Here is a 27,203-nt window from a genome sequence, read left to right as displayed (position 1 = left end):
TTCCTGGATTTCTTTTAGTGAACTTAGATTTTTGAGCAGATCCTTGGGCAGAGTGCTCACTGGCTTGCGGTGAGCAACCCAGTCGCTCTGTGAGTTCACAGAGTGGGAGCTAAGTGCTGGTAACTAACAGCAATTAGCAGAGGTCCTGGCTGCTACATGTCTCTCGAGACATGAGCTCTTTGGGGGCTGTGTCTTCACAGAGTGAAGTTGATCATCATCCTAGAGAGTATGACATTTTGTATCGCTGTGTGGAGGCTTCACTGTCAGATTGGCTCAGCAGTCTATTTTTTTTTAAGAGGTTTTACTTTATTTTTGCTCCCCAGATCTGTTGTAGGAAAGGAATGATCACCCTGAGGGTAATTACCTATTATTGCTAATAACTTGTCTAATGCTTATGTAGCACTTGGTGTTTTTATGACCGATATATCTCAAAAAAAAAAAAAAGAAGAAAAAAAAGAAACCAAAAGAGAGGGGTTTGTTTTTCAATGGCAAAAAATACTTTCTGCCTTTTCGTTGCAGCTCCCAGGTAATAGTAAGAAAAATGTTCCTCGTTCCCGAACCTGAAAGCTGCCTCCGATCAAAATGTAAAGGAGGGAGAAGGCGAGAGGTTGCACATACATTCTCAAGGCCCATTTGCTAAATTGCAGGAGGCTTTAATAAATACCCTTTCTCGTTCATTCCTGACCATCTCCCAAGCCTTCTCTCCCGTGTCCATCGCTGTAGGGATGTTCCACAGCGTTCCCGGCTGCGTTGAAAAGAGAAACAGGCGCGCTTCCTCTGCCGACCTCCTCCCCCCTTTCTCCTACGGCGTACCCGTTCCCCCCGCCGAGTCCCCCCGTCCCGACTTTCAGGCAGGATAACACTTCCAAGATGGATGTTGAGTAGCTTCTGGCGGCGGAGGCGAGGGTGGTCACAAAGCCGGGCAGGGCGGCGCTGCCCCCCACGACTCAGCCGGGGGGTGATGGAGGGCGGCTGAGGGGCTCCCGTCCCCGCCGCCCCCCGGGGCCGCCACAGCGGGGCTCCCCGCGGGCCCGCCCTCGGCGGAGCGGAGCGGCGCGGCGCGGTGGCGGGGCGGGGCGGTGCGGCCGCGCCCGCGGGGCACCCCTGCCCGCCCGCCCCGCCGCCAGCAGCGAGACGCGCCGGGAGCGGCCCCTCCGCGCCCCCTCCGCCAAACTTTTGCCGTCCGACGCTCCGCCGCCCTGCAGTTCCTCCCGAGCGGCGAAGTCGGGGCCGTGCCCTCGCCCCGGGCGGCGGCGGGTGCCCCGAGGGGGTCCTGCCTCCTTTTTCTTCGTTTTTATTGTTTTTCCTCTTTTGTATTTTTTTTAATTTTATTTTTTTTTTCTCCGCGGGGAGGGGTGGGGAAGGGAAGGGGCTATAAAGCGCGAAGGGACGTGCGTGACACAGTCCCCGTTGCAGCCCGTCCCTGCCGGAGCGGGGGGGTTAGGTAAACACCCGCCCCCCTAAAACAAAAAAAAAGCCTTCCTCCCCTCCCGCCGCAGGAGCGACAGGACGGGACGGGACCGGACACCGCAAGGTAAGCCACTGGCACCGGGGCGGGGGAGCGGGGCCGCCCGCGCGGCACCCCCCTGACTGCCGTCGGGGCGGGCGGGGTGCGCGGTGTCCCCCCGGCTGCGAGACCCCCGGCCCAAGCGGGAAGGAGTACGCGCCGCACCGAACCGCCACCCCAGCGCGGTCCCTCCTTCCCGGCACCGCTCCGCCGCGGCTTTTGCGGGATGCTGCCAGTAGGACCTCGGCACCCTCTCGGATCTAACCCCGCGCTTCCCTTCGGAGGTTTCGATTTTTCCCTTCCCGCTTTTGCCCTCTTTCAGCTGGCGGCCGCCTGTGCCCCGCAGCCCGGGCTGCTGCCGGGAGCTCCGGCTCATCCTCGGCGCTGGCGCGGAGCGGGTGTGTGTCGGGCAGACAACGGCTTCCTCTTCGCTAGCATCATGTGTTGTTTGGTTGGGGAGAGGGAGGAAGAAAACCAAAAAGCAGTTACCAAAAAAGTAGAGAGAAAACTCAACGGTAAGAGTGTAAGTACAGAGATTTGCCATGTGCAGCTTGAATCGTATTTTTATTTCTACAGCAGAGACAATGGCTACAAAGTGGTGTTTAATCAGTTGCAGATATAACTTTTACATATTTAAACCTTTCCAGTTGAAGGCTAGCTCAGATTTTTGTAAAGCTGTGGTTCTCTGAGTCTTTTTGTTCTGGATGTATTTAACACTGGCGTAGTAATGTGCCTTGCTTTCCTTGGACCAGTTAGCTTGATGCATGATCTTGTCCATGCCGTGCTGCCCAGGGCAGCTCTGGAAGTCATCCCGGTGGGCACCTAGACAGGCAAGGCAGCCTCTGTAAGGCTGGTTTCCAAGAGTGGCTTGTGAAGCTTGTGCCATCCCTTGGCCTTTCCCTCCCCACCAAAGGATCTGGTTAGCATCCAGTTACAGTCATTAATTCAAACACTTAAACGGTATCTCTGTCCGTGGGACTTGACTGAGCCGCAGCAGGCAAGCATCGAGAGGAGGCAAGGTTTCCAGCCCAGATACCCAGATCTGCCTGGCCTGGCGGCTAGTTGATGAGCAGATACTAGGTGATGTTCAGTGACACAAGCATGGCACTGAGCTTCCACTGGAGCATCCTCCAGTTGGTCTGCATTGGCAGCCCCATCTGGCACTGTCTTACGCCGGGTGTCTAGCCTAGGTACACACATTTCATGCGTGGTCGAGATGATGGAGTTGTATCTGTGCAAAACTGGAAGAGACGACAGTGAATTCCTCCCTGGGTGGTTAGTGGCAAGTGATTTGTGTGCTAGTGACCCTGTCAAGGCACTGCTGGCTTGGCCATTACCTGGCTTCCCTAAAAATAGCACTTGGATGTTATACGTCGTCAGCACCCTTGGCTGTGCTGTAAGGGAGTAGGGAGAAAAACTTTGTGATTCTGTTCAGCCTACTTTGAAAATTGCTGATTCTTAGCTATTTCAGGAATGGCATTTTGGATTGCTTCTTGTCAGGAGTGCCTCATCCTCTCGGCCTCATTCTCCTACCTCATAGCAAAACATATACCTGCAGAAGAACAGCTGCCAAGATCAGCTTTCTAGTACCACTGTAAGACTCTGTGAGCACTTAGAGTAATGTCTAGAATGTAGAAGTTGTTAATAGTTAAAGGAGGAGAGGACCTTTTAACATGAAGAGATTTTTATGTTCTAGTGCAACTGTTAAAAATGTGATGAAGAAGAAATGTTCTGTAGTGCATCATGTGTGGGTAGTGTATGTATGTATTTGAGGTCCCATGGCTGTATTTCACCCTGTTGTGAAGAGAATGATACCTGTTCCTTGTGGAGTTTCTGTGTCATCAGATTATGAGCCCGTCTTAATTCGAGGGACCTTTATAATACACCAGAAAAATCCCCTCAGCCTTCTCTCGTTTCCATGATGAGAGCTGCGGGTGCATCACAATGTCCACCTTGCTGTGGAGCCCTGGACAGAAAACCCATTGATTTTTGTGTTGTGGAGAGTGGGCACCGTAGTGTGTCATTTCAGCCCTGCCAGCGAGGCGACACGATGCGCGTCCTGCACCCACCTGGGGATGTGCCATGCTCCACAGCGCCTGTGACAGCAGCTACCTGTTCCCTGTGGGGAGCCACCTTGGGCAAGTGGTGGCACATGCCTGATGTGTTGCTGGTGTCATTGGCCCCTGGGTTACCTCATGTCCTAGCACCCCTGGGGGGCAGTTTGGGGTTTGGTGATCAGATGTGCAGTTTGAAAGGGAATTTGAACGCCCTGTGGGATGCTGATCCCCCAGAGATTAATACAGGGTCCCCCTTTAAAATTGTAATACGGTTGTCCCGAAGGTGGGGCAGAGCTGTGTAGGGTCATCCCGTGCGCCTGTTGTGTTGTGGATCACTACTTCGGAAACGCCAAGGAAAAGCATTTAGGTTTCCCCAATGTTTATAAATACAATATGGTGCAAACTGTCAAGCAAGCTGTTCAAAATCACGTAACGCCTGTGCTGCCTTCCCTGTTCGGCTCAAATGCCTTCACCACATACTCGGCGTTCATCCGATGTTCAACGCTCCCGGCACGCAGCTCCAGCCCATCTGCCGTGGTTTTTCCAGCGCGCCTCTCCTCCTCCTGTGCCAGAACTCTGCATAGGGGTAGAAACAGCCTCTTCAAGTCCACTTTCTCCTCCTCAGAAGTCCCTTGAATGAGAAGGGATGAAGGGTTTCCTGGCAGCTAGGAGTGGGTGGGGAATAGTGCCAGGAAGCAGGGGCTCACCTTGGCTGCTCAGGGTGGTGTTCAGCCTCCAGCCACACAGTTGCCTTCTGCCTCATGTCCTGCAGATTCTGTGGGGCTGGATGGAGCCTCTTTGACAGATGTTTTGCTCTAAAGTGTGCCAGGGTCTTCTGCCTTAATAAATATAAAAGGATGAGATGTTTATTAAAATCAGACCCTGCTTTTTCTTCTACAATTTACGTTCCAAAAAGCTGGCACTAAACAGTTTATTAAAGAGAAATCCTGATTGATTTCTGCAAGTGGTTACATTTCAAGCTGGTACCAAACAGTTTTGCAGGAGACCACCTTTTATGCTTCCCATGGCAGTTTAAAAGATTGCTAGAAAAATAATCCAGAGTCTAAGTAGGTTTGGATAAAGGCAAGCCACAACTATACGTCAGGGTACGTGGTGCTTTTGTGCAGCGAAGCGGCAGATTTTACCACAGAACATCTGGGTACTGGCTTCAGTTACAGCACAGATTTTAGTGGGATAACAAGTTTTGTTTGGCTTTGCGTTCATTTTGAAGTTGCTAAACTTTATACAAATAGTAAAACTGTAAGCCCATTACTTCACTGTTTTCAAGGGGCTATTTCAATCCTCCTTCAGGGTCTTGCGTCTTTCTAGAGCTCTTTTTATTTTGTTTTACTAAGTGGGTATTTATCTTTTCAGTCCCCCTGCTTGCTTTTGCAGGAGGCAGATTTACTAATTTGTACCGATGGACACCCCAGAGATGGCAGATTTTCATTCGACCTCACTGAATGGACACGTTTTCTGCATTAAGGGCAGACTAATGAAAACTACTCGTTTTTCATTCAGTGCATTCAAAGGGACTGATGTTATTAATGTGGAAGGCTATATAACTGCTCTGGGCTACCAGTTCAACCACTCATGAGAGTTAAAATAACAGGGGAGCTTTTGCTTTCTTTCTCTGATTAGAAAATGCAGAGGAGAAGGGTAGACCTGACTGAAGGAGGGAGAAGCCTCTTCCTTTATGTAAGAAAACAAGTTTGTGAGCTCTTAAAAAAGGTGTACACATCCTGGTGGGAATGCCCAGTATGGAGAATGAGAACCTTGACTAATTATGTATCAAGGAATATGTTTGGAATATAAAGCTTGTGTGAGAGCGTATAGACAGCCCGTAACACTAATGTTTACCTTGTCTACAGAGAACCTGGGGTGATACTGAATGCTGTTGAGCTCTGTATTTTGGTGTAATTGAAAGGAGAATAAACCACAATTATGTTGAAGGAGAGACAATGTCTTGGGTAAGACCAGTGAGGAGAGACACACGTAGTGCTTGAGCTCTGCTAAATAATGAGCAATGCAGTGAGCATTGCCTTGGCGAAAAAGCAGAGTACAGAAGCTGTGCACTCCGCTCTTTGTTTTACATCGTGGCTGAGAATATGCTGCTTCTATGACAAAAATCCTTGGATGCAACAGCAAATCCTTGGATGCAAAATAGTTTCTGTCTGAGAAAACTACTCAAGTAAGCTAATGCTTATGGATGGATGGAAGGAGCTTTGAAGGCTGAGGATATCTTATGTTTGAAAAGTTAAAACAAGATGTCAGTAGGAGAGGAAGTATTTGCCCTTGGTTTGGGAAATAGGTTAGGGTAATAAATCATAACTCTGGGAGAATGTGCTTAAAGCTTGAAATAAATTAAGAAAGAGCGAGTAAATATTAAAAAGAAGTTTGTTCTTTCAGAATTAATCTTCTAATTTGCAGTATGCAAGGACACCCACTGAATAGGAGAAAGATAAATGTTAACACAGGGCTATTACAGGAACCAGCTGAAAATTTTGTGGCTGCATAGATGGCTTTGATTGCACCCTGGGGAGCATGACGGTTGTGCGGACATGTCAGAAGCAGGCAAAGCGTCGTCGTCTTCAGTTCATGTGTGAGATTGGCTGATGCTGTAACTTCACCAAAAACGTGATGATCTTCTGGGGGACATTTTACAGGCTGAGTTTTAAATGCTGTTTGAATAATCAGCAACACAAGCAGTATGAGAACCCAGCTCCTAGTCTATGATGGCTTTGATAAAAAAAATGCACCTGAGTTATCCGAGAGGGATGCAGGCAAATCTTGTGCCGAGCATCTTTGGGTGCACTGTGTCCTTCCACCTGGGCAGGAGTGAGCACTCAGGAAGTGCAGCATTTTCAGTGTCTCTCATTGCTCAAGAGCACGTGAAGTTGGTTGATGGTGTTTTGGCTGGAATTAGGATCACTGAAAGTTAAAGGTAATTCAGTAGTTGGAGAGATGTTTGTTGCTTGCTTGACAGCTGAGATAAGAATCAGTGGGTACTTCCTACAAGCACCTGGAAACCTGAAAAACAAAAGGCAATAATTTATCTTTCCTATTTCATTCCCCTCTCCATGGGTCCGGATATGAGTGCCCCTCCAGTGTGACCCTAGCACGCTCACAACGTGACACTCCACCGAGGCCGACACTTCCCCGTGATTTACAGGGGAAAAGTATTGTTCACCTAATTGAGCGTATATTTTTTAGTCATTATTATTTTATTTACAGAAAAGTAACTTTAAAGGAATTGAAACTTTATTAGGGTGTGAGAAAAATGTTGCATTTCATCTTTCTCACTTTTAGCTTGCTCTGTACCAAAACAGAGCCATGCTAGACCAGCTGCTGCCTCTGCTGCAAAGGCTGGTGGGGAGGCAGGCGGAAGGCGCGACGGGACCACAGGTTCTCTGCACACGTCTGCAGGGATTATTAAAGAGGGTAGACGGTTCTTAAAAAAGCGACCAGAATATCGTGAAGACAAGAGCTTGATTTCTCTCTTTCTCTCTCACTACTTTGTTTAGGTGCAGAAGATTTACTGCTAATTTGTTTGTAGTCAAACAGTCTAAACGTGTCTTGGAGTTTTGAAATCCAGAAACCTGATGTAAATTAAGCAGTTTACAGATCGAGCTGATGATGATGCAGGAAAGCCAAGTGTCTCGGAGCTGCCACCTGGTCTCTGGATGCGAAGGAAAACATCCGTGAGCAGTGTTAACAGTTTCTACTCCCCGTTCTTTCTCTTCCTTTGGCTACTAAATCTGCATTGAATTCCCCATGGGGTTTTTCTCCTGTGTAAGAATTACTTACTTTAGTATGATTTGTAGGACTAATAGGATCTTATCCTTATGTGAGGAAGACCCTAGGGGCTCTCTCAAACTGATTTTTCAGTAATGAGAAATAATGCATAACATCTAATAGTCCTAGGGGATATTAAAGTTACAGTTTTTCAGGGAAGGTTTAATGTCGGTCAATTAAAACTTTTATAATTCTGTTATAGCACAATAGTTGAAAAAATCATACTAGGAAAAATAAGTACATTTCAAGATTCATTCACATCATGTGAACAAGTCTAACAATATTTGAATTAAGCAAAAGTGCAAGACATCTCTTGCACGTGTGTGATAGCAGGGCAGCAGGCTCAGGGAAGGAAATGTGTTAATTTATGGAGCATGTTCTAATTCCTGCTCATTTAAGAAAAACCAGTTGCAAAGCATTTATAAGAAAATCCAAGCAGTGAGGGCTTGAACTAGAAAATGCAAAATTCATGCACGTCAACAAGATGTACTTCCAGCAGGCCAAAACACTTTTCCGGATCAACCTTTTGCTCCCTGGGTTTGTGGCCATCCCCTCTTGGCATGATGGGCTCCATGTGGTTTTGTTCAGCTCGGGACTGAGTGGACCCCGACTCACACCCCATAGTGAAACGTGCATGTGGGGAGTGAAGCAGGACCTGAGGGCCCGAACTTCTTGGTTTTACCTTGAGGGACAAAGCACTAAAAACCAGATAGATTTTGACTATACAGCTTGAAGCAGATAATTTTTTGACTTTACAGCTGATTTTTACCATGCAATGTTAATGGTGAGGTTGAAATGACACTTTGTCCTTTAGCAATAACTTTTGCCCAAGGATCTGGCAGACATTTCCAGTCGTTAGCAAAGGGCCACTCTCAGAAGGCAGTGCTGGGTCCCACTCCGTATCTCTCACCATGTCTTCCTCCTTTGGGAAAGGAAATGCCTTTGGCACACATTTTAGTCGTTTCCAAATGCAGAAGTTTTCCCCTTCCCCTCTTTTCCCCACAGTCACCCGAGGATGTATGGTTGCCATAAGAAGGCCTGAAGGTTTTGGGGTTGTTTGGATGTTCACTCACCCATGACAGTCTGACCTATCCACCCATATGTGTTCCCTCTGCTTTTGTTCGCAGTAACTAGATAAAGAACTAACCTTTCGCCTGCCAGCCTGAACAAATAAACACTTTCCTTGCAGTAGAGTGGGGCTGAAACTGACCCTTTTGATGATCTGAATTTTGAGATCCCTTATCACAGCTCTACAGTTGACCCTGGCAGGTCTGAAACTCTTGAATTATGTCCTTTCAAAGCTCCTGTCTTTTTGCACCCAGGAAGACTTTTCAGCTTGGTCATGTAGATGTCCACTGCTTAGAAAACTCAAAATGTGTTAGAAAGACACCCTGAAGCTCCCTGGCAGCTCTCAAACACACTCCTCTTGAGCTTTGATATGATGGGCTGGTGAGCTGTGGTTGGACTCGTGTCTTGTGACCTCTTCAGAGATAACGTGTGTGCCAGCTCTGACCCCAAGCCCGTTGTGGCAGCAATCTCCATGGTCATGCTTCACCATCTCTCTGGCAATGTACTGTTTTGCCCTTTGGAGGCAAATCATCTTAGATCTGGAGCTGTTTAGTGCTGATGGGGGAGCCTTCAGTGGCCCAGGGCAGGTGTGTGGGCTGTTTGGGCCTGTAGCCCCTCTGGCACCTGGCTGCCCTTGTCATAAATCTTTCTTCTGCTTCTGTAACAGCCTTGAATAACCTTGGGAGCCACTCCTGCACCATGTGGGTGCTGTCTTCCTGGGAGTGGTCCTGCTCCCTCATGAGCATGGGGCATGCTTGTTGCTGCCATTTGTCCCAGTGACTAGGGGAAGGACTAGCATATGGGGGCCAGAGCCTCCACGCGTGGGTCTGTGTGGGTTGAAGCTCACCCACCCTGCCATGCAAAGGGCAAGCCAGTGGAGGAAGCAGAAGTTCAGATTTTCTCCGGAGGCATTGAGAAATGTCAGGCACTATGGGGGGCACGGAATTCAGAGCAGCTAATTTCCTTCGCTAACAATTTTCACTAATTTACTGAGTCGTTCTCTATAGGAATCTGTTTTTTTAAAGCAAGATGCTAAGGAAGTAAATGCTGGTAGGCAAAATTCAGTTAGTATGAACATTCTAGCTTTTTCTTATCCCTCATCATGTAGCGTATAGAAGTGAGCACATGAAAGAGGTAATTTTCTGTATGACACACAGGAGAAGTGGTGAGACTGATCATGCTCCCTGTGATGTGGTTCACTTGCATGGGCTATGCTGTGTGCTACTGTTTAGAGATGGTGAGGATGAGTGTGGGGGTTGACATCCACGCTGGGCCTTGGGAAGTCTTTGCTGCTGTTAACTGTGGCTGAAGTCTGCCAGCTCTAACACCGAGCATGCTGGTAGAAATATGTAAATATCAATGTCTTTAGTACTATATTTGATGCTTTCCATTTTCAAACACTTGACAAATGTTTACATACTTTCGGCAACTCTTTTCTAACTAGGAAAAATGAGACACAGCTTCAGCAAATTACCATGATATGAAAGAAATTATTGTGAGGGAGCACCTTAAGGGCTGATTAAGGACTTACAGGGCCCAAGATGTCATTTGCCTGCCTTTAAAGTTGAAGGCAGACAATATTAAATCTGAATTCAATTTTAGACAGTAAATTCAATCAGAAAAATCTGGATTCCAACGATAATTAGAAATTTTGGGGGACCGCCTATAAGCATAACATTTATTACTGTAGTCACAAGTAATATGGGCTAGACTTTTAATTGAGTAGAAATAGTTTCTTTGAAGTCAGCTGAAGATCTAGGTTATGATTCAGATATAACTAAAAGCAACACAGGGATAAGACTTAAAAAAAATCATGAAAGAACAGAGTAAGATAGAGATAACTTTTTTTTCTCCCCTTTCATTTAAATTGTATTTTCTCCTTGTCTCGTATTCAGTTAACTACGAGTGCTCCTGGATTGAAAAAGCTACAATCTAACCTTAGAATTGTACATGGTGCCAGATGCCTGCTGTAGTTTATATTTTAGCCCCCATTGCTGTGCCTTTGCTTCGAGAGATCCACTACCCCTGCAGCCACTGTGGGACACCATCCTAGCAGTAGCGCAGGGATGCAATTGCTTCCCCAGGGATTGGAGAATTGTCTCCTGGGCATAAACACCATAATAGGGGTTCTTACCAGAGTCGCTGTCTTGCTTCACTCTTCCAGCTGCCAGAGGACTTTCTGGAGAGCTGCTGCTGTTACTCTCCGTGCTATTGCAGCCATTACTGGTTGTTACTGGTTAGCCTGGAAGCATCGAGAAACCCTGGGTAGTAAAAAGAATGGTATGATAAAATTGTAAATGAGAATTTTTGAGTAGCTGTTGCAGGAAAAGTGTGTGTGCAGAGGCAGGGAAGTAAGCACGAATACTAATGTTCATGGACTATCTGTGGTTTATAATCTTACGTACATGTGTGGTGATGTTCCTGATGCTGAAGAAAACTGTTTGTCTGATTGGAGCTGAGGGAATCGGCCCATGTGCACTTAAAAGCATTTCAGAGTAGTCAGCAATTTTCCGTTTTTTTAATCGTTGACCAAAAAGTAGAAGGCAAGAAGTGCATAAGCAGTTTCAGCTTCCTCCCACAGGTGAGCACTCTGGCTGTTGCTGGAGCCACTGGAGGCTCAGCTTCCCCCTGCTCCTGCCCCTCCAGTCATACCAGTGACCCACAGTCCCGTTGCCTGTCACTACTCTCTGGCAGCTCCCTGCCCTACGTAAGCCCCATATTTTCTCCCTGTAACAAACACCTTGCTGTCTGTGGGCAGCTGCCAGGCGAGGCACATTCCCCAGGCTCTAGGAATGGCTCCAGCAACTTAAACTCCTGTGGTAGTTAATGCAGTTAAATGACTTTGGGTTTATGTTTTGGCACTTCCCAAAGGTCTTCCTGACTGCCAGCTCTAAGCCCCGGTAGTTTTAAGGATGTGATGGCAGGATGCATGGACCCTGGTTCTGGTCTTGATCATACCCTGAGACTTCCGTCATCCCTGTCCCTCTTGGGCTTTGGCGTGGGCACTTGCTCATAATATCATTCAGAAGTATTCCAGAGAAACAGTGGGAAACTGTACCAAATACCAACATGCTTGTGTTGGTTGTAATTTGTAATTGTTCGTATGTTGCTCCCTGCTAATCCCCCTGCTGAAATTCATTACGGAGAGAGAGTAACATACATTTGGAGGGCTGTGCTGAAGGCAGAATGACTTGGCCAAGGAAAGTAGCTATTGTTTTATGATTAAAGGAAAGGATTATATTAGGATTTCCTTGAACAAGGAAAGTTGCTGCCCCACTTTTATTGCTTGTAACAAGGGGATCATAATTACTCTCTGTTATAAAACACCTCCAGATCTCACAGTGAAAGATTTGTGTTAAGCTGTGTGGTAGTTCAGGTTGGTTATCTTCAATGGCCTGGAGCTATGCAAACTAAGATTTCTCTGACATGTCTTATTTCTTCTATTGGGGCTCAACCTCTGCTGAGAAAATGGAAAACATTCCCCTTCTCTAAGTTGGGTGTCTGACGTGAGGTTTTCCTCTGGAAGAGCTGGTACCAGTCGCCCATCCCATGACCCTTGTCTTCTCTGTGAGCCACCTGGCCATTTGGTACAGGCTTTGGAGACTGAGCAGATCCAACGGTAAGGACACAGGCCAGCCCATGCCAGAGAAGCTGCGGGAAGTGGAGCTGGCTGCCGCCCACTGCTCCAGCACATCCCTTTGCTTCCTGTGCCACTATCATCTCCTTGCAAGTGGAGGTACGAGAGAACAACTGAGCATTGTAATAGAGCTCGCTGGGGACTCACTGTTTGTTTGGTTTTGACACTCACTGCTGAGTTGCATGGATCAAGATGGCTGCGAAGGAGAGAAGTGCTGGCATGTGGTCTCTGATTAAAAAACAGGAAAACTGTGACGTGTTTCCTCGATTGTCCCAAATGGCATCTCCTGACTCAGCTGGTTTTTGAACCATCCAGCTACCACCAGGTCCAGGATGGTGACTTCGATGGAATCAGAGTTGAATCTGTTTCCACTAAATGTAGAAAAACAAATAGGGCTCCATTTAGAAACAAAATAGCCCATGTAAAATGTGATGTTTGATACCATATCTCCCTGAGTATGTTTGCTTTTCAACACGTCTAATTTGAGACAGCTCCACATTGTACAATGTTAGCCCTTCAGAGTTAACCTCTCCCCTAAGCTGAAGATTGTTGCCACTGTTGTTCATTAAGATACCGTGGAAATATATCCTTATTGCTTCATACCTTCTTATATTTGCGTAGTTGGATTTTTTTCTCCCATACTGCTGTGATTTGCTTTGCTAAAACAGTTCTCTCAGCAAAGGGGAATCGTGGGTTGAATTGGAATTGCAAGAGGCAGTCGGTTAATCCGCAGATTATTGACACAGTGGACCCTAAATGCCTCAAAGGCACCATTATAGTCCATCGTGTCCATGTGTACTTAGGGAACTTTAATCCGCGGATTACAGGTCCATAAATGCTTCTGCCCTCCCGCTTACAGCTAGTCCTGCCAACGGGAGCTGCCACATCAAGCTGGCCACAGGGCTACACCAAAATATTGCTCTTTAAAATGCATGGAGACAGTGATACACCCCTGTGTCCCTGCTGGGACCGTGTCCACATCCCCTCCCCTGTGTTGCAGGGAAGGGCTCTGGGCTGCCGCAGCTCTCCGGTGATGGGGCTGGCTTGGGCTGCACTGACTGAGCTCCTGGTGAGGCTCCTGGAGGCCTGGCTGGCCGCTGCTTTTCCCCAGGCATGAGGCAGGACCAGACAACAGGTTTCCAAGGGCACTGCTGCCTTTGTTTGGTTTTTTTTTTCCTATTAAAAAACCCCCAAACAAATGAAAGGCATACCAAATGTTTTCCAGATCCTTTGGGGAGTAGTAAGTATTAAATGGCAGGCCTTCCCTTCTCCCCTCTGGTCTCCCCCTAAACAAACAAACCAAGCAGCTCCCAGTAAATACTTAGCATTTCTAAGGCATTATTTTTCTTTGTTTGCACACTAAAAATAACTAATTGTATACTATGAAAATTGGTAGGTGCTTTTAAACTCCTCTGAGGTGCGTATGTTTGTGTTATATATCTCTGGAAATGAAGTGTGTAATGGAAAAGCTCACAGCCTCTTTACTTGCAGCATTCATATAATAAGTCAAAGAAGTCACACAGTGGCCTTTTATTTCCGAAGCCGGACTTAAATCACGTCAATAAATCTACAGACTTATTATAAGATTCAGCATGAGTAATGTAAACAACTAAAAAAACCCACCTTCAACACACCAGAGTTTAAAAATAGGACATAAAGAGGAAAAAAGTTAACCATCTGTACAATAAAAACAGAAGAAATGAAACACAAAAGCACTGTGACAGGCAATGCCTTGAAATTATCCTCACTAAATTACAGTCATGCACTTTCCACTCTCTGTAGTTAAACATTAGAGTTTATTTATTCCAGATGCATTTGCTTCAAGTAGATTCAGGTCCTTTATAATTTTGTTGTTGTTGTTATTGTAAATCCTTTACAGGTCCCTATGACCTGCAGACAGTTGGGAAATAAAGCAAAAGGCTTCATAGATCAAGGCACTTGAAGGTGACTTGTGGATAGTACTGGCATTGCATGTGGTGAATGTAATGCTCGTGCTCCCTTTTGGCAGAGCCTAGGTATGCTGGATGACACTGAGCCTTCCTGTGAGGATGTGTGTCTGTACGTGGAATATATGCACAGCGAATCCTGAACAGGAGTACACAACTGCTTTAACCCCAAACAGTCAAACAAAACGGACTCTCCGCTTGCTGAAGGGCATTTCTGTCATGGGATGTTGTAGGGCAGCCTCTGCTACCTCATGGGGTACACCCTCTGCAACCACTATATTCTCTGGGGAAAAAAAAAGGTCTCACTTAGGGCTTGACAGAAAATACTGTAGACTTGATTGGTGAAATAAAACATGGGGTAATTTTATCTGCCCCAAGTCTCTGGCTTTGATTAGGGATACACGCACCCCGCTGACCCCACAGTCTGTGGGAAAGGCCTACAAGGTTCTGCCACAGCTCCAGTTAATTTGTCCCCAGACTCAGAATCTAAGCCAGTTGCAAATCCCATTAACCTTACTGTTCTTGCTTATAATTGCAGTTTACTTTGATATTTGTGGGCCTTTCCTGTAGATGAAGTTCATTACACAAAGGTCTTCAGGACTGAACACAGGGCTTGTGTATGCGGGATTTTGGAAAGGTCAGGTGAGGCTCGCTGCCTGAGGGTAATTCATTCAGCAGATAGGAATGAATTGTAATCATAAAATCTGTGATCCAATTTAATGATAATTTTCATTTACATGCTTATAGCTCAAATTTATAAACCATCACCCTGCTGCTTTTGTTTATTAGTATTTTCTGAAGGAAAAAACCCAAAAAACTAAAACCTTCTGGCAAGGTGGTAGATTTTGAGGTATTTAGAGTAATTGATATCCCACTCCAAACATACAAACATGCATTTTGGATCTGTTGAGCTATTCAGATAAATACATACAGGTTCATTAAGAAACCTCTTCCAAAGCATGGCTGTTGCTACCAGCGTGTTTGTGCAGCACAGGAGCTGCTCACCTGGTGACAGCACTGCCACCTTCCAGCTTAAAATAAAAAGAAACCCTGGCCACCTGTCATGAGTGCCACTGCCCCAGCATCACCCAGCCTGCCCAGGCTCAGTGGCCCAGTGGCCGGCAAGGCAAAACTGGGTGGCCCCAGCCAGCTGGAAGGTGGATCGGGAGCAGCCCTACCTGGGAGAAGATGGGAGACTCTAAAGTGGATCAGTCTGTGAGGAAAGGAAGAGAGGCAAAAAAAAAGAGAAAACTTTTTTTTCTCCTTGTTTGTTTTAGAAATGAAATAGCATCCAAGCAAGACATGTTTTCTCAAGGACATTTTTTGATGTTGCTTGTGGTGCTGATCTAGAGCTGCTGGTGACCACTTGTGTCATCCTGGGCCTTCCAAGCTGCTGTGTGTTTTCGCCTTCAATGTCATGCCGTGCTCCTAGTTGCTGCTTTGCAGTTTAGCACCGGGAAGGTCAGTGTCTGGCATGGCCTGGCTGGTAGCCATCTCTGTCCCCTGTGCCAGGGTGTGAGCTCCTGGGAACCAGGGATGGCAGCTCTGTCCCCTACCTGCAGCAGTTTGAACCTGGCTCAGGGGGACAGGCAGAGGTTTACCTGTGCACTGGAGTTTAAAGGCTGAGTTTAGGGGAAAAGTGAGAGGTAAAGATGGGCCATTAGAGGGCACTTTTGCAATCCCAGAGAAGGAAAAAGGTGCTTATTATTTCACTTAGGACTGTTTGTTTTGGCGCTCTCTTAAATTCAGCGATAAACAGGAGGCAAATCCCTCCAGTCAGCAGGACTATGTCAATAAAATATTGACTCAGAGTTTAAAAGAAAAGAACACAAGGCAAACTTGTAGAAAAGGGAATAAAAGGCATTTAGGAGGTGGCACAGTCTGGAGAATACAAACTCTCACAATACTTTTTACGTAGTTTGTGTGGCTTTACAATGCAGTGCTTAGGTCTTAGCTTGTACCTGGCTTCTAAAAATGAAACTGGCTCAGAGCACGGCACACTGAGACAAGAAAATCATTTGTTGGAAGTTTCTGAAGGCTGTGTGGGAGAGCATGAATTCCTGTGCTCACAACTAGCAAGTGCATTTTCTGAGACTCTGTCAAAGTCATTGCCCAGTGGTGAACTTGCCCAGAAGGAAACATGCGATGAATAAATTATAGTTTTGCTTTCCTCTTGATGTTTTGAGTGAGTAAACTATAAAGAATTTAGCTTAAAACTCTGCCAAATTATAATGAATGCACTGGAGAAAATAAAATCTGTTTATTAACTGATGCAAAAGAGTGGTGGAACACTAACAGCACGGCTTCCAAAAACTGGGAGTGGGTTTTGGCTGCCGCTTTGCTGTTGAGGTGTCTTGCCTTTGGAAGTGTCATCCATGAAGCCTTGGCCCGTTTTAAGCTTCTGAGGTTGGAGATGTGAAAATTAAAGCAGCCAAAATCCTATTTGCTTGTAAAGGAGCAAAGATTAGACAACTTTTCTTTTTCAGTAAGAGTGGACATCTTTGCAAGCTGTTTCATGTATGGGATGGGGCAGTGCTGCCTGCCCAGTCTGCCCAGGGGTCACGGAACTAACCTTAATATGTCTTTTATAGTTATTTTTAAGCCAAAATGCTTTTACAATTAGATAAAGAAATTGGAGGCAAATCTATACCTTATGGCAACAAGGTGGTTGTAACAGAGATGGAAACGCTGTCTACTGGAGTTTTTAAATTGTTTAAGAAGTGACTCTTAGCCTGGGTAGTCACAGAATTAAAAATCGTTATTTTTATAGAGGTTCCATTGTCCTGGGATTGGCTATGGGAATACACAGAACTGCAGTTTCAAGGGTTTTGTGTAGAGGACGCCGTCCTGCAGAAAGCATCCAAGTTTCCTACCTAAACAAATAATCTGCTGTAACTGTTGTGATTAAGTTGGAAAGAATTTCTTCCCTGTTGGCCAACAGTGTTGAAAAATCAATAAACAGTGGGCTAGAGCACACGAAACTCATCTTGCTTTGTGTAAGAGAAGGGTGCTGATGACTCTGGTGACACAAGTCAGCAAGTATTTTGACTTAGAATCTTTGCTCCAAAAGGTCAAATGTCATTAACTTTGCTGATAATTATCAGCACTTCAGTCTGACTTCGAGGAAGTATATAGCTCGTCATCGAAACCTAAGTCAGGACCTGGTTAGGATAAATTTTGACAAATGCTGGGAGAGTCAAATTAGGATTTAACTATAAGTAGCAATTGTATGTCTTGGGTAAAGCCCTTTAATCCTTTCCCTTCCGTAGGGCAGAGCACTGCAGTAACCTGTCACTAAAACACCCCAAACAATGACAAGGTGCACAGTTTGAGACCTATGAGTGCTGGAGGTGAAGCATTGCAAGCCCTGCAAATGGGAAACCACGGCCATGTGCTGCTGTCGCCAGGTGACTGCCAAATAAATAAGGGTGCAGCCTTCTCCAGCTGCAGAATACCTTTTGGCAGCCTCAGCACGGGCAGGGCTTCCCCACAAGGCACTGAGGCCATCGACTGGCAAGCTCACCACAGGGCTCCCCGGCACACTTGCCGCTCCCTCGCTGGGGACATGGGGCTCCTCCACAGTCTGCATGCCCACCTGGGATGGGACCACGGGGGAAACATTGCCAGGTGAACCTCAAGTATTTACTTTCATCTTTCCTGTGGTTTTCCAGTCAGGAAGGAGGGGATCTGGCTGCAAATATAGGAATATGTAGTGTGGCTGGGGAGGAGAAAGCTGAGGAAGGCAGAGCAGCCCTTTGGTCTGAGGGAGGGCATGAGCAAAAGGAGGCAAAGATAAAATTGCATCCTGGTTAGGAGGTTTTTGGGGCACGTCACGTGGCTTACAGTTATTACTTTGAGGTTTGCTATGTATTTTCTCTCTTGCCTCACCAGTTTCAGTAGAAAACTAGACAGATGAAGGATGGGGACTAGAGAGCATAAGTGGGAGAAAACAGTAGAAAGCAGGATGTGAATAAACTGTAGTAATGGGGCCAGGGACAGTGGAGAGGAGGGGCTGAGCAGGGGATACGTGTGCCGTTGGTGGAAGTACCAATGAAACAACAATGATGTTTGAGGCAGAGGAAGTAATATGAGGGTGACAATAGCTGTCCATGGGCTCTCCAGTGTTTGGAGACCCACTGTCCTGCATGTGGATGGCAGTGTTTAGCTGTACTGGGAGAAGGACAGGCTGCAGGACAGGCAGATGCACAGAGGAAGGGGAGGTTGAGGTGTCAGGGAGGGAAATTTGGGAAGATTTTGGCAGGAGCTTGGGGGTGAAAAAGAGGATAAGGCCTCATACGGGCTGTGGTGATTGCCATGTTTGGAATGCCAGTGCCCACAATGAGCTGTTAGGGATGTGTTGATGATGTTGAGAGGGGCAGAGGCTGTCAGGCTACTGGCTACTTGTTTCTGAAGAGGAGAGTAGAAAGGGGATTTTGGGGCTGTCGGGGAGCTCCCAAAGGGCCAAAGCAGGTGGGCTGAGGTGAGGAGGAGAAGGGTCACACACCATGACCGCACTAGCCTCCTGTGGCTCCTTTGGGGTTTTTGGAAGGTAAAGCCACGGGAGGGGGGAAGAAGGAGGCTGCTGGGGCCTCCCTCAGGGTTGCCTGTTGATGTTTTCATGAAGTGCGTGAAGGGGAAGAGTGATTTTATTATGCCTTAAACTTCACCATGACACTTCTAAAGGAGTTTATGTTTGCTGCTTTTACTTAAAATATTAGGGAGTGATCACATGGAGAGCAGAAAAAACTCCCATCTCAACTGCAGATGTGAAAAGAGTGAGTTTGTTCTAAAGCCATAGTTAACTTATAGTGCACTGCAAGGAGCGGTGCCGGACTGCACTCTCAGCCAAATAAAAACAAGATAAAACTGTTCCTGCCAGCTCAGCTTTTTATCATGCTTCTCCCCAAAGCCAGTGCCTAACACAGTTAACACCTCTTTTTTTCTGAATTTAAAAAATGTTAGAATTTAACAGTTTAAACTTGCAATACTCGCGCTAGCAATGGGCTTTGCTTCCCCCTTACCACCCCCCTGTACCACAGCCATTACATATGAGATCATCAACTGTGCTGAAAAGAGATTTACAGTCTGTCCCCACTGTATCTGTTAGTGTAGTCATTACTGACCTAGTTGCAGACATAATAGTGAAAGGCAGAGATTATGAATTATTATGCCTAATTTGTAAGGGATTCTCGGCTTTTGTGTTTTGCAATTCCCATCAGGCTTGAGGATTAAGCCCTGCTGACTGGCATGCTAATACCAATGTGCTTTGAATATGTGTGGGTTTATATCACACGTTTTCCTAATTCACTGTTTTGATAAAGGACAATTTCACCGGAAATACTTACTTTTCAAAGGATTTTTGGAAGCCAAACAATTATCTCCTTAGGAAAGCTGATGTACCCTCCATCCGCTCTGGGCTTACTCCAGCTCCCATGTCCAGCAAGCTCTATTTCTGCTATGGCAAAAGATCAAAATGTAGCAAACTGTAGCTCTACAGAAGCATGTGGAAAGCTTTTGCTCTTTTTTAATGAGAGGGAGAGATACAGTCAGCATGCAGGCTTGGTTTCCGTTACAGTTCAAAGTAGGAAAATCTTATTTACATACTTTATCCAATCTCTGTGACGATGTGAGCTTAGTCCTTACGTGTATTCCTAGTGCTTGTAGGGCAGCACAGTGAAGGTATCTGCAAAACCCCAAACACTGTGTTCAGTTTTGGGCCCTTCACTACAAGAAGGACGTTTTGGTGCTGGAGTGTGTCCAGAGATGAGCAACAAAGCTGGAGAAGGGTTTAGAGAACAAGTCTTATGAGGAGTGGCTGAGGGAGCTGGGGATGTTTAGCCTAGAGGAGAGGAGGCTAAGAGGAGATATAATCACTCTCTACAACTACCTGAAAGGAAGTTGTAGTGAGGTAGGATTGGTCACTTTGCAGTAATGAATTATAGGACAAGAGGAAACGGCTTCAAGTTGTGCCAGAGGAGGTTTAGATTGGACATTAGGAAGAACCTTTTCACTGTGAAGGTTGTCAAGTCCTGGCACAGGCTGCCCAGGGAGATAGTGGAGTCCTCATCCCTGGAGATATTTAAAAGACAGGTAGATCAGGTCCTGAGGGACATATTTTAGTGGTGGACTTGGCAGTGTCAGATTAGTGGTTGGACTCGATGTTAAATGTCTTTTCCAAATGAAATGATTCTCTGATTCGATAATTCTCCAAAATACGAAGTGCAGGGCCATTGTTGTAGGTGTGCCCATGTTCCACCAGTAGCCCACCTGCAAGGGCCACACCAGTTTGCCACTAGCTGAGGCAGCCACCGGGGTCAAGGATAAACTGCTGCTTCACCACCATCTCACTCACCCGCATGGGAAAAGTTGGTGGCTGCTCTTGCTCTGCGTAGTGCAGCCCTCCTGAGGTGAGACTCCCTGTCGTTGCTGCAGGATGCTCCTGCTGCGCTGCCCACTGCTGCTGCTGCTGCTTCCGCTCAGCTCCAGGCCCCAGAAGTTACCTACCAGAGATGAGGAGCTCTTCCAAATGCAGATCCGGGACAAAGCATTTTTTCATGATTCATCAGTCATCCCAGATGGAGCCGAAATTAGCAGCTACCTCTTCCGAGACACCCCAAAAAGGTATTTCTGGCTGGCTCGAGTGAGGAAGTTGTACTTTGAAGATAGTAGTTTTCTTTGCTTGGTATTTTGTAATTAAAATTGGATTCAAACCAAAAAACTACAAATGCTAGTGTTCAGTTTGGTGAAGTAACTGTGCGAGTCTCCCTCCCAGTCTGGCCTCCCCAGATGAGGTTCTGTCCTATTTATTTGCTTTCTGGGATAAGCTCAGAGCTCCCGCAGGCTGCAGAAGTTCCCTGAAGTGGAGCCACTAACCATGTCTGGAGGCAGCGGGAACAGGAAGGAAATTAGAAACTACGGGCTTACACCACCACACTTGTCTCTCTTCATTATTTCCTATTGTGCTTTAAAGAACAGTGTAAGCCAGTCTAGTCTCAACTCCCTAACCTCTACCACAGGGGTCAGAAAATACTGAGGTTAGACTGAGGAAGAACCTGAGGCTCCAGACAATTCAGGCAAAACCAGCATTGCCACCTCCCTCCACATATCACACATCTCCTTCAGCCTTCGTTGGTGAGATTTTTACAACAAAGGATGTGAAGTGCTTGAGGGAATGTGTGAGGGCAGCTGAATGTGTACATATCTATATGTGCTTCTAGGACCCTTAATTAGACATAGTATAAAATGTGTCCTTCTCTGAAAAGCATTTTGCTAAATTCCGGGAAGTGTCCTGTTGCCCTCATTTATATCTTTGTGACCATTTATACTGTATGTTGTTAGTGTAGGGGTAAAGTAAAGCTGATGCAGAGGAGGGCAGAAGGCCAGAAACCCTACTGTAGTGTCTTGACAAGCATGCGCTCTGCAGCACTGTGTTAGTGGGGGGCCTCCCCTCACCTGCTTAGCTCTCCCCCACTGGCCTTTCCATATGTCCTCTGCATACACTTGCCTGTAAGTAACACTTCTGTCTCTGTTGCCCCACCAAGATCAGCCTTGATCATGTCAAGTCAGTCCTGCCAGTTGTCTGCCGTCAGGATTTATTGATGTGTGGATCTGTTAATCTTCCCCTAGGTACTTCTTCGTAGTTGAAGAGGACAACACTCCCTTAGCAGTGACAGTGACACCATGTGATGCCCCTCTGGAGTGGAAACTGAGTGTGCAAGAGCTCCCAGAGGAAGCCAGTGGAGAAGGTTCAGGTAACAAACCATCAACCACTTCCCTTGCACCTCAGAGACTTGCTTTTCTCCTGAATTCAGAAGCCCCTCAAACCAGTCTTGGTGTGACGCTGAGCCTCACAGCAGCACCATTTTTATAATCATCTGCTGTTCAGATCTTCAGCCTCAGTCCTGCTGTTGTGTAGGAAACTGGCAGCAGGTAGCAATATGGCAAGGAAAAGGGCTGTAAAAAAGTAAAAACAAAAGCTGAGGTAATAGTTATAGCACACCAGATGCTATCACAAGGAACTGTGTTTGCCCAGAGTAACTCAGTTTCACAGAGGCTTTACTATGAGCTGTGTACACAAGATAGGAACTGGAGAGACAGGGATGGCAGTGCTGCAGGGCTAAGCTCACCCCTGTAAGAGGACTTGTCTGTAGATGTGGAGCTTATTTGGTAATAGCCATATAACTGCTACTCAAGAGAGAAAAGGTCTTTGGCTTCCAGAGCTTCTCACACAAGTGCTAAAATGGCACACACGCCAAGTTGTACGGTATCTACACCTTTGCCCCTCCCTGGTACTTAAGCATAAAATTTTAGCAAGACCCAGAGGGCCAAAGCTATGGCATCTCCAAGTTGAGTGGTTAAAGTACTCCAGTGGAAGTTATTAGCTTCCATTCATCAGCCTCTGTGAATACAGGTCAGGTTTAATTTCTATGGCATTTAGTTTTAACCTTAGTGCCAAAGCAATTTCCCTCGATGATTTGACAACTGTATTGATTACATCTTCCTCAGAAGAGAAAACTTTCCCTTTTCATCTCATTTGTTTCACTTTATGTAGAAGTGTCGGTTAGAATTTTATTTTCTGATATTTGCACAATATGGAAGCTGCTCTGTAGCACCAAGTTCAGTATGGAGATTATTACACTGCTTAACCTTATCCTTAGGTCAGGCTCTCCTAGATCCTTTAACTGTCATTTTGTTTCCTTCTGCTTTCAAAAGCCCTTGAGATGGTATGAAAATGAAGGGTCTGTTTTACTTTAAATAATTCAGCATGGATGTAGCTGTGATCTCTTAACTTTTAGCAGAGCAGGGCAGAACAAGAGCATTGCTGTGGTACAGCATAAGCAACCCTATATGTTTTTCTGTGCTTGTAATCTAGGTGAACCAGAGCCTCTTGAGCAACAGAAACAGCAGATTACTAATGAGGAAGGCACAGAACTGTTCTCTTACAAAGGCAATGATGTTGAGTACTTTGTGTCCTCAAGTTCCCCATCTGGTTTGTACCAACTAGATCTGCTGTCAACAGAGAAAGACACACATTTTAAAGTGTATGCAACCACTACTCCAGAGTCAGACCAGCCTTATCCTGAATTACCTTACGATCCCAGAATTGATGTCACTTCTCTGGGACGCACAACAGTGACGCTGGCGTGGAAACCGAGTCCCACCGCCTCCTTGCTGAAACAGCCAATTCAGTATTGCATAGTCATCAATAAAGAACACAATTTCAAAAGCCTCTGTGCAGTTGAAGCCAAGCTCAGTTCTGATGATGCCTTCATGATGGCTCCAAAACCAGGTCTGGATTTCAGTCCATTTGACTTTGCCCATTTTGGCTTCCCCTCAGACTACAACTCTGGCAAAGAACGTGGTTTCCTAAAACCATCATCAAAGTTTGGGCGCCAAACAACCTCAAAGCTGAGAGTTGACCTGCATAAAGTTTGTATTGGGAACAAGAACATCTTCACTGTGTCTGACCTGAAGCCCGATACACAGTACTACTTTGACATGTTTGCAGTAAATGTCAACACTAACATGAGCACTGCATACGTTGGCACCTTTGCCAGAACGAAGGAGGAGGCTAAACAGAAAACGGTCGAACTGAAGGACGGCAAGGTTACAGATGTATTCATCAAGAGAAAGGGCACCAAATTTCTACGTTTTGCTCCCGTTTCATCACACCAAAAAGTCACCGTCTCTGTTCATTCATGCCTAGATGCTGTTCAGATCCAAGTCAAAAGAGATGGAAAACTTCTCTTGTCCCAAAACATCGAGGGTGTGCGGCAGTTCCAGCTTCGGGGAAAAGCAAAAGCTAAATATCTCATTAGGCTGAAAGGTAACAAAAAAGGTGCTTCTATGCTGAAGATCCTGGCTACAACAAGGCCCAACAAGCAGTCATTTCCTTCTCTGCCTGAAGATACGCGCATCAAAGCCTTTGACAAACTCCGCACATGTTCTTCGGTCACGGTGGCGTGGCTGGGCACACAGGAGAGAAACAAATTCTGCATCTACAAAAGGGAAGTGGATGACAATTACAATGAAGAGCAGAAGAGAAGAGAGCAGAACCAGTGCTTGGGTCCAGATACGAGGAAGAAATCGGAAAAGGTTCTCTGTAAATACTTCCACAGCCAGAACATCCAGAAAGCAGTGACCACAGAGACAATCAGAGGCCTGCACCCTGGCAAGTCCTACCTGCTGGATGTGTATGTGATAGGGCACGGCGGGCACTCCGTGAAATATCAGAGCAAACTAGTGAAAACGAGGAAGTTCTGTTAGTGCCCTCGGACATAGAAATTTACGGAACTCCAGTCAGAACGTTGTCCTACTTCCAAGTATGCAGATTGACTACTTGCACAGCTGAGAAGTTGTGACCTGTATTTGTACTTGTGTAGAAAAGATATCAACTTGTATATTTATGTTTACATAAGTAATTGTTGGGAGGAACTGAGGCTGGTGCTCTCTGGTAGCATCTGGCAACGGTACTATCATGTGTCCAGTGACCCACATGTGATGCTCAGTAGATGTCCAAGGTAGCAGGAAACCTCGAAGGAACTGGCACTCCTTTGCTTCCATATTGCATGAACTGCTTCTAAATTATTTTATACTTAAAAGGCTGAGATACATCATTCATCCACCTTGTTACTCACACCCAAAACTCAGACATACACCCTTTCTGTTGGAGTAGATGGTAGGATTTCTGTAAATTATTTTATAGAGTCTTGTTTAAAATGTTTATGTTTCTATGACTGTAAACTATTAAAATATCTCCCCAATAAAACACAGATCTAAACTAAGTATTAACTGGGCTGCACATGAGGCAGTTTCATTGCTAATGTAAATTCTTACCTAGCTGATTTTCATGTTTAAATACTGTATGTATTTCATGTACAAAGTTGCCATAACGTTATATTCCTGTACATAAAATTAAAAATATTAGATTATATGTTGTTTCCTTTTTTTCTTCACATTCTAAAGGAGCAAACAGACTTGGGGACAGAAGAGGCATGCTGAAACTCAAACTGAATTCAGCTAGGATGTGCCTTTCTCGTTGTTCTTCTTCTTTTTGGGCAAGGTGACTGAAGTCCGATAGAATTACTGATGTTACTGAGTCAGTTAAAATCTGCAAGGGAGCACAGGCCACCGAAGGAGGGGTATTTGTGGCACACTGAATCTGCAGTGATACAAGCACTAAAGAAGAACGACAGGGCAGAGGAGCTTCACTTGTCCCAGGTGAGAATGGGTCATGGTTGTGAGTGCTGCCAGCACTGTGCAAGGAGCTTATACTCTGGGTTAGAGAGACCATAACAATCCAAACAAATAACACACCAGAGAAACAGTTGTTAATTTTGTTAGACTACCATTGAAAATACTTGGTTTCTGGATGATGCTGGTTTTGACTAGAGCAATAAAAAGGTGAGAGGCCAATTTTTTCTTCCATTGACAAGAGTGGTAGCACTAAGAAAAAAGCCACTGCAACTTCATTGGAGTTGCAGTTATTTCCATTATGTAGATTTGTTTATGATGTTAGATGTCTGGATCTTATATTTTCTAAATGTTCATCTTTGGTTTTCCCCATGTCACCTTCATTGACTCAAAAACTTGTATAGAGCTGCTTAATGGAAAATACGCTTCTGAGAAGCAACTAGACCGGCTGCATTTCAAGGGGATAAGAGCAGGATATGTACTGCCTTAGTTCTGGTATTAGAGTTTGGGTCAGAGCCTTGGGACAGGTAACAGACCACCTTTTTCTCTCAGTCTCATCATAGGTATCAGTCTGCAGCACCCAAGCAGTGGATGTCAGGACTTACCCAAAGACAATATCTCTTCTTTAGACGCCTGTCTACAAAACATGTCACTGCTGTGACTTTAACACTTACAGCCCCCCAGGGCTTTGAAGATCAGGGAAAAGGACCAAAGCCCACATAAAGGCTGAAAACAGATTCTTCTTAGGCTGCTCACAGGGTAGATGAGACTTCTCATCCCTGCAGAGAGCTCCAGTTTTCCTTGGCCCTATAGTGCCGAGCTCTTCAGGTTGTCCTTTCTGCTGCCTCCAACATGTTCCAGTTTGCAGACTGGTGGATGGCAGCAAGGTTCCATGGCTACACAAGTGCCTACACCATTCCACATGCTGAGTTAGCTGTGATGACTCTCTAAGATGCAGATACCATATGAAAATTGATCAGAAGGCACCTTCTGTGTTTAGTGTAATTACATAGTAATATTATCATCTCTCCTCATCTGAAAACATCTCTGATTTCTTAAAGCAAAAGGGTTCAGTACCACATGCTTGTTATATTGCCCTGCCGGGACATAGGGTGAGCAGTAGATGACTACAGCTGGGAATCTCTGAAGGGGATTGTAGTACCAATGTTGGATCACCAGTTTCCAGGGAGATAACTTCCCTACATTCTTTTTGTCCAAAGACCGACTAAAACCTTCAGTTAAAGGCAACACTTATGTTTAAGCATTTATCTGTTCACTGATGCCATTTTTTTGTGGGAAATGGGACCCCTTCCATCGGCCTATTACAATGTTTACTTCAAAACATGTTTCATTACCATTCCAGCTCTATTTGTTCCCTTTAGCCATGTTTGGATATTCATCCAGCTCACTTGGCTTTTCTGCCTGCTAACCACTTATGTTTACAGTATGTCACAAAATGAAAAAATTCCCCAATATGCATGCATCTTCTATTGCTGAACACTATGTTTTCAAAGGAAAATGTCACATTATTTGTCTTTATTCCCAATAGAATTATTTTCCCAAACACCTAGCTCTATTTATTCTTCTGGATGAATAGAGAACATTAGTATCGTATCTACTAATCATCCCACTGTTCTTCACGTCTTTATGGAGTCAATCTGAGAGAGGTAGTTCATATTTTGAAGGAAGGAGTAAAATTAAGGGCACCAGGCTTTATGCAGTACAAATGTAAGTCATGCTTAAGACGGAGGTGTCTGAAGTGGATATCTTCTACTGGGAAAGCTCCAGACTGAGTGTGGGGAGTTTTGTGGAGACTTGGCTAGAGGAAAGAGGACATGATAGAATACAGCTGGTTAGGCAGTAAGCATTAAGCGATAAGACTCCTGCTCAAGGACGTGAGAGCAAGAGAGTTGTATGATAACAGGATGAGAAAGCAGAAGCTTAGTTTGGGTTAAGCAGCCACAAGTATCTGGAGTATGTTGAAACAAGGGCGAGGTTTG

General features: G+C 45.6%; 1 protein-coding gene across 4 annotated transcripts; it reads left to right on the top strand.

Annotated features, from left to right (window-relative positions):
* Nucleotides 1-1,110: 1,110 nt before the first annotated feature.
* On the top strand, nucleotides 1,111-27,203 carry NDNF (neuron derived neurotrophic factor). Of its 4 annotated transcripts, none has more exons than XM_061993963.1 (4): nucleotides 1,111-1,534; nucleotides 20,443-20,631; nucleotides 21,637-21,761; nucleotides 22,883-27,203. In XM_061993963.1, the coding sequence occupies exons 2-4, from the start codon at nucleotides 20,444-20,446 to the stop codon at nucleotides 24,274-24,276; spliced, it is 1,707 nt and encodes a 568-aa protein (XP_061849947.1). In that variant the 5' UTR covers nucleotides 1,111-1,534; nucleotide 20,443; the 3' UTR covers nucleotides 24,277-27,203. The 4 variants fall into 4 exon arrangements, with proteins under 4 accessions (XP_061849947.1, XP_061849948.1, XP_061849945.1 ...); XM_061993964.1 differs by lacking the exon at nucleotides 1,111-1,534 and adding an exon at nucleotides 1,964-2,030; XM_061993961.1 differs by lacking the exon at nucleotides 1,111-1,534 and adding an exon at nucleotides 7,117-7,265.

Source organism: Colius striatus, chromosome 3 (genome assembly GCF_028858725.1).
Source record: "Colius striatus isolate bColStr4 chromosome 3, bColStr4.1.hap1, whole genome shotgun sequence".
Taxonomy (NCBI): domain Eukaryota; kingdom Metazoa; phylum Chordata; class Aves; order Coliiformes; family Coliidae; genus Colius; species Colius striatus.
Note: the sequence above shows the minus strand (reverse complement) of the source record. Positions and strands in the feature narration are given on the sequence as shown.